Genomic DNA, 12882 nt, shown 5'->3' with positions numbered 1-12882 from the left:
TGTACAGTGTTAGGAACAGATCTAATTAGCTGCGAAGGTTTGATAATATTATTGTAGATAGGAGGAATAATAGAGATTGAATTATTTTTATTTTAATATGAGTAAATAAAATCAAATTTTCATCAAATATAGTTGGACTGTATGTAGTATTTTTATTTGTACTGCAAATTTTTGCCAGCACCATCTTTCAGGATTATCTTTTTTTTTTTAATCAATCTGATCTAAAGCGCTAATAATCCCTGATGATCTTCTAGGTAGGACCCATGCTTATGATTTTCAAGATCAGTGAAAGTTGGCTAAATCCTACAGGCTTCTGCACTTCAAGATCAATAGTTGAGAATTGAAATTGGCTGCCGCTTTATTGTAATTGATAATAATTGCCTTCTTATGAATGATTTACAAATTTCTCATTCCCATGTGATTAACCATCATGGTTGTCATCATAGAAGGTACTTGGTTGATACCTAGGACACTGGTAGCAACCTGTATCAACCATTAGCACCAGGCAATGGTATTTGGGATGCACTTTTGAATGTTCAGTTGACTGAGTTTCATGTTTAATGAATAAAGTAAATAATAATAATAATAATAATAATAATAATAATAATAGACTATTAAAATTAAGGAAAAGTAGAAATATTTTTGTTTTGGTTCCTGTGTTTGAAACAGATTGCAATACTGATCTCATGTTAAAAATAAACAGTTTTGCAGGGATATCTATTGCTGAATCTGATGTTCCCATCAACCATGAATGTCATACAAAAAAACCCCCAGCACTCATAATTTACCACTAAGCTAGATATCTAACTTAAATGATAAATTAGATTAATCTCTTAATCAACTCCATGAAGAAAAAAAATTTCATACAGAATTTTATTTTTGCTTGTTTACTATAGCTGAATTATATATACATATATTTATATTTTACAGGTAATAAGCCTTGATGGAACCATGAGAAAAACACTCATAGAAGATAAACTTCCTCATATATTTGGATTTACTTTACTTGGTGAATATATCTACTGGACAGATTGGCAGAGACGAAGTATTGAAAGGGTTCACAAGAAGGGGGCAAGTAGGGACATTATCATTGATCAGTTGCCAGACTTGATGGGTCTTAAAGCAACAAGTGTCACCAGAGCAGAGGGTAAGTGAGGGCATTACCCAGTGGTTTGGACCGTGCTCCACTGCTCATGTTTGCAGTGAAGAGTTGCTTAATAGGAAGTGTAACCAGTGTTAAGATTAACTATAAAAATTGGGATCCTTCTTGCAGATTCACTCTCTGATAGGTAAAGGGGTCTGAGAACTTGCATGCCAGTTGTTCTTAGTCATCTCTTTCTTATTTGGTGAAGTAACTTTGAACCCATTGGTTGATGAGAATGAGAGTGACCGGTCTCCTCTTCATGTTCTCCTCTTGGACCTGGGTTGCACCTGCATGTTATTTCAACTGCCAAGAGTATTTCATGACAGTGATGGGGGAAAAGGCATAACCAATGGACTCACCGCCTTGTGTGTGAGATTTGGATATTGTGTTGAAGGGGCTCAATTATTGGCATGATCCTCTTTCATCTTTGCAGTGTATCCATTCTCTAAGGGACTGGGGAACTCCAAAATGGTTGGAGAAATGCTGTAATGGAAATACAGCCACCTGGTTTGTTAAGGTCTTTGAATAGTGCTGATGTATTTCTATTTTGTTTCTTTTTCATGCTACCTAGGTCATTTTATGAGGTAAACATGAATAATTTATCATGTATTCTTACAAATGAGAAATAAGTATGATTACAGGGATGCATCAGTTGGGCTACAAAATATCCTCAAGGCAATACCTTCTGTTATAAAAGGCACACATTATTAGCTACCAATCCCATTATGCTTGTTTTGACCTATGTTTATGTCCAGAGAAGCTTTTAGTTTAAGTATGGAGGTATATAAAGAGAGCAGCCATTAATATTCTTCATGTCTGCAGATAGAAGGATCATACTGAAAATAACTACCTTTTACACACATATTTACACTGTGTGTGTGTGTGTGTGTGTGTGTGTGTGTGAGAGAGAGAGAGAGAGAGAGAGAGAGAGAGAGAGAGAATAAATGAATATATAAACATGAAAGCTTGGTTACTGATTTATATGTATGTGCATCCATTAAATTTCCCTAATTGGGGCTTTAGATATATCTCTATCTTTTAATTCATCTCACTGTGTTAGTGTAACATTCACTCGTGCTTTTTAACATTTCCTCATAGCAATGTTTAACCATACTGACACAGGGAACATTTTCTAGAAATATTTATTGGCTGCTATTCCCAGACAACAAGCATCTGGGATGAGCTGAAGTCAAAATAGTGTAAAAGTTGGGAATTTATTACTCGTACATAGAGAACACTTGGAGGTCTCCACAGTTTTAACACTTAAGTGCCCAAAGAAATTCATGATATTCCAAAAGTTTATTGTGAAAAGAAGGAATGTTTTGCTCTTTTATTGATGTTAAATGAAATTTGCCTTTAAAATAAATTGTGTTTAATTGAAATTTTGTGATTCTTTTCAATAACCTTTTCTTTGAAACTGCAACAAAAGCAGCCATTATCATAATGCCAAATTATTAGCTCTTATTATTAAGAGAAATTTTCACTCAATCCATGAAATCTTGTTGAGTTTTACACATTTTCACTCTCCAAAATATATGTTACCCATGCAGCTAGCATCTGTTCATCATCCAGATGCTGAATCGTTATGACAACTGCTTGCCATATCTTACTGAGTCATGTTTGCTGCCTGTTGGAAAACTCTATAGATTTAATTTCAGAAATTGGTTTACTATCTTTGTCATATTTGGAATTATCATGTTCATAAAGTGGACCAATAATTATTAATTATACTTTTGATGGAAAAGGTATGTTGGGCTGTTGGGAAAGTTATAGGAGGTTATCTAGTAAGACTCCAATGAATAGGTTGAACTAGAAACGGAAATATACTTACTGGTACCGTCTAACAGAAAACTGAAATTGGTTGCATGTGATATGTAGTATATCCGCACTGCTTCTTAGTGCTGTTGGTTGGGTTTGGAAATTGTGTTGACTCTTAATTGATAGTTATGGGCATATTTTTCCATATTGTAAAATACATATTAATTCAACAAACTGTAAGATAAATTAATGTTGTCAATATTGGAGATAAGGGACTGAGACTGCAATGCATTGATATTATAAGGGATATTGGCTGAACTTTAATTTCCTTAAAGTGAATTTTCAGCCCAGGACTTTCAAATCTTCTTCAAGATTTGAGATAAATAATAAATAGAGGAACGCTTTTAACCCAGTTTCCTTCAGTTAGATGATTCTAGAAGACATGGGGCAGAGTTTATCTTGAGCCGTTTTGAATGTAGAAGGGCCTATGCTTTAAGACCTAAATCCTGTCCTAGCCAAGCTTTTCTTTTCCTTCAGAGAACTGTTTTTCTTTTTAGGGACAAATCCGTGTGCTGAGAATAATGGCGGCTGCAGCCACCTGTGCTTCTTCACACCCCAGGAGTGCAGATGTGCCTGTCCAATTGGACTGGAGTTACTTAGTGATATGAGGACCTGCATCATCCCAGAAGCTTTCCTTGTCTTCACCAGCAGGGCAGCTGTTCATAGGATTTCTCTTGGAGCCAGCAACAATGATGTTGCCATTCCTCTTACGGGTGTGAAAGAAGCTTCTGCTCTAGATTTTGATGTATCTGACAACAGAATCTACTGGACAGATATTAGCTTAAAGGTATTCATGGTATCTTAACTGAAACGTTTGCTTTGTTAACCAGCTGTTCTAATGGACTCCTTCCAAACAACATTTTGGTTCTAAATATTTTGTTGTTTAAATCTTATAAAATAAAACACAGCCTTGAGGGAGCCCTGTCTTGTATAATACTTTGCACTCATCCATTAATTGCTTAAATTGTTTTATATTCTGAAATTCCTGTCATTTTTTAAAATGGTTTTGCAGACAATAAGCCGAGCCTTTATGAATGGAAGTGGACTGGAACATGTGATTGAGTTTGGGTTAGATTACCCTGAAGGCATGGCTGTAGATTGGATGGGAAAGAATCTCTATTGGGCAGATACTGGAACCAATAGGATCGAAGTGGCCCGGTTGGATGGGCTATTCCGGCAAGTTCTTGTGTGGAAAGATTTGGATAATCCAAGGTCATTGGCTCTTGATCCAGCAAAAGGGTAAGGGGGCAAAAAAACCTCAAACCCAAATTCAATGTTTATTATTGTTTATTAGTTTAATTGCAAATGTGTTCCCCAAATTATGCAATTAAAATACAGTCTCAAAGTTTATGGAATTGCACCTTTTCTGCCCTGCTCTGATTTCCATTTCTACTGCAGTGGGGCAAAGGGCTGGGGTTCCTCCTTGTCCGTGACTTTGAACTTTGTGCCCAATTTTCGTGCACACCAATTTTGGTGCAGAAGGAAAGACTTATCTATCACCGTGATATGTGTATTAAGCAGGGCAAACATTTTAATTTGATTTTCTCTCAGCCAAGACACCCAAGGTTGTAAATGCAAGGATTGATTGCAAAGCTGTTTTTTTTTTACACTGTCATAACTTCAGACAGCCACTAAATGAGATAATGAGAACCAGCTGTATAGGAAGGGATAAGTAACAACTCCTGTGGGAAAACTGCCCTTAATGGAGAACGTTAATTGTGAGTTATGTAGCCAATGGGGGGGGGGGGGAGGCATGCCTCTGCTTCTCTTGCATGGTTCTAGAGTAGGGGCAAACAAGTGCACGCTGCACTATGCAGGTATTCCCAAAAACAGTTTTTATATTTGTCCCTTTTTGCAAGTTGAACTTTGGGTTATTTTAAGTGTTGCAGTGGATACAATAAATCTTATCTTAGAGACACCATTTTCTCACCTTAAAAGTCCTTGTATCCAAATGGGTGACTATCCCCAAATCATCCAAGACTCATACCACTCAGAATGCACCCATGGTCCCTGGGAGACCCATGCCTTCCCCAAATAAAGTGCAAATATCCAACATAAACTGATTTGAAACTTAGTAGATTTTTTTTTCATTTCTGAGAACTCATAAAGCAACCTACAAGCCAAGCAATTGCTCTGCTATAAATTAAATATTGAATCATTCCAATGTGTGTTTCATTACAGGTATATGTACTGGACTGAGTGGGGAGGAAAACCCAAAATTGTTCGAGCATACATGGATGGAACAAATAGCATCATGCTGGTGGATAAGGTGGGACGTGCCAACGATCTTACCATTGATTACAAGGATCAAAGAGTTTATTGGACTGATCTGGACACGAGCATGATTGAGTCATCCAATATGCTAGGTAATTTGCCAATATGTAGAATATAGTAGAAGTAGTATACAAATAAGGAAAGAAAGATATGGGTGGTATGTCATGCTGCAGAAAGATCCTGAATTTATTTATTTTGATCTTTAAGACAAAGGAACTTAAATGTATCAACTGATCGCATGAGACCAAAGTATAGCAGCCTTTTTGTTTTAAGTAGCCTCCAAAACATGGTCTTATCCAAAGTTCTGAATAGGATTTCTCATTCCTTGTAATTTGTTCCAAAACTTTGGAAGGGTAATTAACTAGAAAGAACAACAAACCAGAGTGTATTACCAACAGTAGTTGGAAAGTTTTAGAGACCCAGGGTCCAAATTATGATTATGAACAATAAAATGGACAAAAACATCTATGTGGCATGTTTCCCATCTCTTGCTTCAGAAGAGCTGATTGCATGAGGAGTTCCAACTATTGCATTGCTAAGCCACCTGAGGTCTCTTTTAGTGTGAATTAATAACCTGAATCCCCCTATAATTACCAAATTGTGTAGGGGGGGAGAAAGGGGCTGTAATTAACAAACACCAAAATAAACAAACATGTACAGGTATATTAGTTGGGTCACACGTGGGTGCAGATAAGCATCTTTATGGTGCTAAGGAGTATCTTAAAACAGTTATATCTTTTCTTAGGTTTGTGCAGTTACTTTTCTGCAGCTGACACGAGGTACTGGGAAATGAATTGCTTAGTTGAAGATGCTCCTAAAAGATGCCCAGAGCATGCTCCTCTTTTGTCCTTCAAACAAATTTCTGCACAGGCCTAATCTGTGTGCATGTATACATACCGTGTACATACCTATTACATTATCATTTTAGATATTATGCTCTTGCAGTCAGCAGGGAATAGATATAGCCTGATTGTAGTTATATCTCATAAGCTTGTCTAGCATTCCTTTTTTTCTTTTTCTTTTTTACTAAAAAATATCACGAGAAAGTCTTTCACCAAGAGATCATGTTTTCTAGAAGTGTAGATATGATTTAGTTCAAACATTGATGACAATGGTGGCAGCCATCACACATATCATGCTAATGATCTGTTTGGAAATTTGCTATGCAAGCATGGGAAAATACACACTTGGTTTAAGGAATTGCATGCCCCAAAGCACTGATTAGAATCAAACCTGAAGCAGTGCACAGCTTTATTTTTTAAGCTTTAATGTACCATCATATATTTTCCTCGCTAAAGCTTTGCAGCAGAAAATAGTCAGTACTTGATTGAGAGTTTGCTCCAATGACATAATAAGAGAAATAAAGGTAAGTGAAATAAAGGTACTTCCCAAACTGTATCATTTTGTTTCTGGTTTTTTATAGAATTAAAGCTTTTATCAGTGGTAGCTTTGTTTCTTAGTTGCCATACATATTAAATTTTGACCCATATTGTAATTGTTTTTATGATTGTCAATCATCCATTAGTCTGAGATGAATACTTATAGAAAATGAATGAATGATCAAGAGAACGTATATATTCCACTGTTTTTTTAATTGGTCTGAGACTATACATAACATTAACAAAAGTATTGTGTTTGACCATGGGATGTTATAAGTGTCCAGGGAAATGTTTTCAATGTACTCTGACAGGCAGTGCTGCTTTATATGCTTCTTTCAAAAAATGGGAAAGGAATAGCAAATGGCAGAGATAGATGACCTATATTAGTTGATAATTAAACATTACTAGTAAAAATTGGAGTTACTTTATCCAACCATCTTCTTTTGGCCACCATGGTTTGAAGCTCTGTGTTGATTAACAACATATGGCTTGTTTCTTTCAGGACAAGAGAGGGAAATAATAGCAGATGATCTACCTCACCCCTTTGGGCTAACTCAGTACAGTGACTTCATCTACTGGACAGATTGGAACCTCCACAGTATAGAAAGAGCTGACAAAACAAATGGGAGAAATCGAACAATTATTCAGAATCGTCTGGACTTTGTGATGGATATATTAGTTTTCCACTCATCACGACAGGATGGTTTCAATGAGTGTGCCCAAAATAATGGGCACTGTGGGCAGTTGTGCCTGGCCATACCCAATGGCTATAGATGTGGCTGTGCATCGCACTACACCTTGGATCCCAAGACCCGGAACTGCAGTTGTATGTATATTTTGCAGCTCTCTAAATATTTTCAGTTCTCTACCAATCCCAACTTGGTATTCTCTAAATAGGTTGGATTACAGCTCTCATCAAGGATGTGCTGTTGAGATCATGAAAGTTATAGTCCAACACTTCCAGGAAGGCAACGTTTTTGAATCTGTAGCCTATCTGTGTGGGAAGGACAGACAGCTGGAACGGTCTGTAGGAGTGATTCATAACTCTTCTTGCCAGAAGCCGAGTAGCAGCTAAAGAACATAGTATTCTTGGGAGTGTGCACTCGCTCTTCTTCTGTTAGTTCCAGGCCTTCCTCCATCAAAATAGAGTTCTGGTTCCAGTAAACCCAGAGTAGAATGGGAGGAATGTCAAGGATTCTGCAACAGAACTTAAAAGAGGAGAGGTTTCACAAAGGAACCGCATAGTTCCTGTTCCAGGGCATCTTGCCAGCCCATTTGTTTCTGATACCTGAAACCTGGTTGAGTGGGTTTTTTAATCCTGCAACCCTCCAGATGAAAAGAATGGGCTAATTCTTTTCTCCTGGCATTGAAGCAGCTTCTGGCAATTTTGTCATGTTGCTCAGTCCAGGGTTGCGCCTAGTGGGTGGCAATGAAAAGAAGTAGAAATGAGTAGCGTTAAAAATGAAACTTGAAGAATACTTTTTACTAAATCCACATGTCCTTCTAGCACACAGATACTTATGGCTGTATATATAGATGTCTGCATCCCTCCCGATAAATGCTTTAATTTTCATTTATACAAAAATCATTATCTTGTGTTCCACCAGAAGAGAAATTCAGGTATCTGTTAACAAGCAACACAAAAATAAAACTAACAACAAACCTATTGGTAAAGCAACTGGATAAAACTCAGCACAATTCTTGATTCAAAACAGTATTGGAAAATAAGCATAAAGAGTGATTGCCAACAGTTGTCCATTTCAGAGTTTTCCAGCCTTTGTGATTTACAGCAACACCAGCTTTGCTTCAGGGAAGAGAAGGGAGAAAGTTTGGTTAAAAACATTAAATAAAAGGAATTCTAAATTCATTTTTAATGGATCTAAATTGAAACAATGAAATTATTTTAAAGGTGTAGTTGATGAAAGTAATAATGGTAGGGTTTACTATTTCTTGGGGTAATGCTTGTCAGTAAGACGAGTACTATTTAATGTTATTATTCGACACTAAAAAGAAGCTGGACATTTTTGCAGAAAATGTCAGCAGCATTTACTTCTTATACCTGTGATGATGAACCTATGGCACATGTGCCAGAGGTGGCACACAGAGACTTCTCTGTGGACACACGTGCCATCCCCAACTGCTCTTCTGGTTTCCGGCGTGCACATGCCCACTGTCCAGCTGGTCTTTGTGGGTGCCAGAGTGCCAAAAAATGGCTGCAAAAACTGGCTATGTGTGTGCTGTCCAGCTGGTCTTCGGGTTTCCAGTGCTCTGGCGCACCCACATGCACACACATGCACACGCGTCCCGATTTGGACACTTGGTGCTGAAAGGGTTCATCACCACTGTCCTATACAGTTGGCTTGGATGGCAAGTTGACAGTTGCTGAGCCCTTTCTTATAACAAAACCCAGTGCTGGCCATTACTCCTTGGGTTGACTGCTGCTTCTTGCTGTCATTCTTTATGCCTATGTCCCTTCTATGCAACTAAGCACTGAGAGAGATGAGAGCCTACCTTATAATTTGGCAACAGCTGGATTCCCCCACATGCATATGGCAGCAGCAACGAACAACATAGGATATAGAATAACAAAGTTAGAAGGTACCTTGGAGGTCTTCTAGTCCAACCCTCTGTGTGAGCAGGAGACTGTATATCATTCTAGATGGTTGTCCAATTTCTTCTTGAAAACCTCCAATGATTGAGCATGCACCATTTCTGGAGGCAAGACGTTCTACTGATAAATTGTTCTCATTGTTAGAACTTTTCTCCTTAGTTCTAGGTTTGATCTCTCTTTAATGATTCAGATTCAACAAATGAGATTGGTAGAAGTTGTGGGAATCCTACCCAAGAGGGCCTTTAAAAAACCTGGATCCGGCATTGCATAAATCAAAAGAGGATCCCTGGGAAAGTGAGGCAGAGCAGACTTTCAAATAAATCTTGCGTGAGTTGGGCTCCTAGACTGGACTGAAGATCATAGGTGTCATTTTATCCCAAGTCTGGTAATGTGAAATATATCAGACTTTTTGGCAAATCATTCTGTTTTCTTTGAAGATGGGATTAAAATATGTTGTTCTGTGACCAATAACAGTAATAGCAAAAATATGGACATAGAAGGAGTATATTTTGATATTTTTGCATATGTGTATTTACTTTCCAAAAGAATTTTACCAATATTGTTATTTGGATTGTGTTCACTTTTTCTCTTTCTCTACCTTTAGCACCCAGCAGCTTCTTGCTGTTCAGTCAGAGGTCTGCAATAAGTAGGATGATACCAGATGATCAGCAGAGTCCAGATATCATTCTTCCCATCCATGGCCTAAGAAATGTTAAAGCCATTGATTATGATCCACTTGATGCATTCATCTACTGGGTAGATGGACGCCAAAACATTATTAAAAGGGCACAAGATGATGGCAGCCAGGCAAGTATTTTTATCTTGTAAATGTGCCTAAACTGATAGCATACAGCAGGGGTGTGAAACTCAAGGCCCCGGGAGCCGGAGCGGCCCACAGGGTATTTAGATCTGGCCCCTGGGACTGCCCTAGAAACAGCAAAGGACCGACCCTACAGTGCTTCTGCCAGTGAAAACGGTCTCCTGAGCTCTGTTTTCGGCTGCCACCACCTCCTGCAACCCTCTGCCAGTGAAAACAGAGCTCGGGAGCCTGTTTTCTGCAACCTGGACTTGTGTCCTACCAAAACAAGACTTCTTTTACAGGATTTAAATTGGAAAGAAGCCTTATACATCTACCACCTTGCTATCTTAGGAGCTGAGAAGTAAACGCTTACATGTTTTCCTTTCCTACCCTAAAAGTTTTCTTGCTGTGATAGAAGGCTGCAAATTCCAAACTAGGACATTTCTGAAAGGGTAGAAAGAGGGGAAAAGGGCCATCTTCAATCAAAGCACCTTCTATTTATACTGTCATATTTTAGCTGTTGCTGATGGAGCCCCTTTATTATTTCTTTCTTGGCAAGCTGCAGTAAAGTTCTTTTTCTATGGAAAATACTTGAATGTTCAATGTGCGTTTTCTTTCTCGTACATCCAAGAATGTATTTTTACTAGTTTGTGTTCTGTAAAAGTGAGAATTGGGAGTGGAGGGTGGGTGGGTGGGATAGGAAAGGATCATCTGGGCTAATTTGATAATTTTTATGTAATATTTTCTACCAGATAATGAAATCTTGTTTGTACCAAGGAGGGGCTGTCTAGTGTCAGGCCTGCTCTTTGAAGAATATTTGCTAGGCGTTAATTGCCAAATTGTTTCCCATTAGTGTTCTTCTTAGGTGCAAATTACATTGGTGACTACTAGCTACAATGCAGTCTGTTGTTCTGTAGAAGCAAAAGAGTTTCACTGTTTGAAGAATACCTCCTTTCGACATTTTTAGTATCCAGATTTGCAGTGATATTGATGATTGGGATATTTCATATTCAGTCTCTCTTAATTAGTGGTTTTGAATATTAATATTCATAATCAGATATTTCTCAGTTGTTGTTTTTCCCTGAAATCTTGTAGAAAAAAGCAAGCTTGCCGCTTGGTGACTCCATAAACGTGTAGATTTTTTTACAGCAATACATAAATAACTTACAATTGCTGTCTTTACAGCCCTGGAATGTCTCTGGCCCAAGCACCATTTTTTACAATAATTTTTATTAAAATTTACAGATACAAAGATAAAAAAATTAATACAACCTAAGGAAAATATAAAAAGAAAAAGGTACCAGAAAAAAAGGAAAAAAGAAAGAGAAAAAATAGTAGAAAAGAAATATGTAGAATAATTACTTTCTCCTTCATAAAGACAAGTACAAACAATTTTAACAACTTTTCAGGAACAACAACACTTATATTGTAACATTGATCAAATGTTTGATCAAAAGCCAACTTTATATTCTTTTCCTTTGCTTTTAAGAATCTTGACCTTTAATCCTTCTAAATAGTGTCCCAAAAGTTTTTTTTTACCCCTTTCTCCTCAGAAATATTTTTAATAAGTTTAACATGTTATTTTTTAAGATAAGACAGTTATCCAAATTACTCTTCTGATTTGTTATCTGTTATCTCTTTTCATTTATTTAATTATTAAGATATCAGCTGGTTTCATATGTAAACATATTTGTGTTATACATTTTCCATATCACTCTTGTGACGTCATTTTTAATTCTACATTTCAAATACACATTCAAAATAGCCATCAGTTCTTTTCTATCACCTTTTTAAAATCCACTTTAAAAATAGTTTTAAAGTTAAAAGTAGATAGTTTTAAAAGCAAATTATGAATGTATTAGCTCTTGCCTTAAATGTTTCAGTTCTTTCTTTTAACAATTTGTTTCATTCCCTCAGTAGGCAGGAATTTTTTTTAATCCATATGCACATAAAAACAGCTACTGATAGTACGGTTTTAAAAAGTGGAGGATTTGTTGATCAGGAGGAATAGTTCCTCTCAAAATCTAGTAAAATACTGAGTGAAGAAAAAATAAGATATGGGGGTTTTTTGTCTATGTTTTTGTGAATTATTACCTTTATTGAATTGGTCAACTGAACTTACAATCCAGTAACCACTTACTTAGGGTGAAAAGTAATTGAACTCAGTGGGATTGTTACATGGAATTATTACTATTTGGTTTTATTTATTACTAATTATTATTTGGTTTTAAACAATTTTTCTGTATATACTGTGACATCAAATAATCTTACCTATTTTGTTCTTGTTTTTCTTTTCCTTGTAGCCTTTCACAGTCATGAATATTCGCAACCAAAGCCAAAATCCAGAAAAGCAGCCACATGACCTGAGCATTGATATTTTCAGCCATACTTTGTACTGGACTTGTGAAGCTACAAATACAATCAATGTCCACAGACTTAATGGGGAGCAGATTGGAGTTGTTTTACGGGGAGATCATGACAAGCCCAGGGCCATAGTTGTAAATGCAGAACGAGGGTGAGAATTTTCTCAAGTTCCAAGAAGTTATATTGCATTGAATGTTGCAAAGTGTTCCATGGAGGCTGCCCATGCTACATTATAGGATATAGACATTTATTTTGCTTGTTATCTTAGGATACTTTAAGCCAATTTCTAGACCACCAAGGCTGTTCTAACCTCCTTTAACTTAATAAACCAAAAGCTACCTAAGAGTTTTCTGGGATTAATTAAACTCTTGTCTCTGGAAATAATGCATTTATTTTTATTGTTGAAACTTTTGAATATATAATAGGAAAAAAATATTGATAACATATCCATCCACAGAAAGGATTTTTATAATCTTGAGTTCCTAGAGAAATC

General features: G+C 36.8%; 1 protein-coding gene across 1 annotated transcript in view; it reads left to right on the top strand.

The window, feature by feature from the left end:
* The window catches only part of LRP5 (LDL receptor related protein 5), a 133018-nt gene that overhangs the window by 93117 nt on the left and 27019 nt on the right, over nt 1-12882 (top strand). The window contains exons 8-14 of the mRNA XM_032221039.1: nt 931-1147; nt 3460-3749; nt 3975-4201; nt 5144-5328; nt 7118-7441; nt 9831-10033; nt 12329-12540. Of these exons, the coding sequence (XP_032076930.1) occupies nt 931-1147; nt 3460-3749; nt 3975-4201; nt 5144-5328; nt 7118-7441; nt 9831-10033; nt 12329-12540 (1658 nt within the window). The remainder of the gene's footprint in view (nt 1-930; nt 1148-3459; nt 3750-3974; nt 4202-5143; nt 5329-7117; nt 7442-9830; nt 10034-12328; nt 12541-12882) is intronic.

Source organism: Thamnophis elegans, chromosome 1, assembly GCF_009769535.1.
Source record: "Thamnophis elegans isolate rThaEle1 chromosome 1, rThaEle1.pri, whole genome shotgun sequence".
NCBI lineage: Eukaryota > Metazoa > Chordata > Lepidosauria > Squamata > Colubridae > Thamnophis > Thamnophis elegans.
This window is presented reverse-complemented; position numbering and strand designations above follow the sequence as displayed.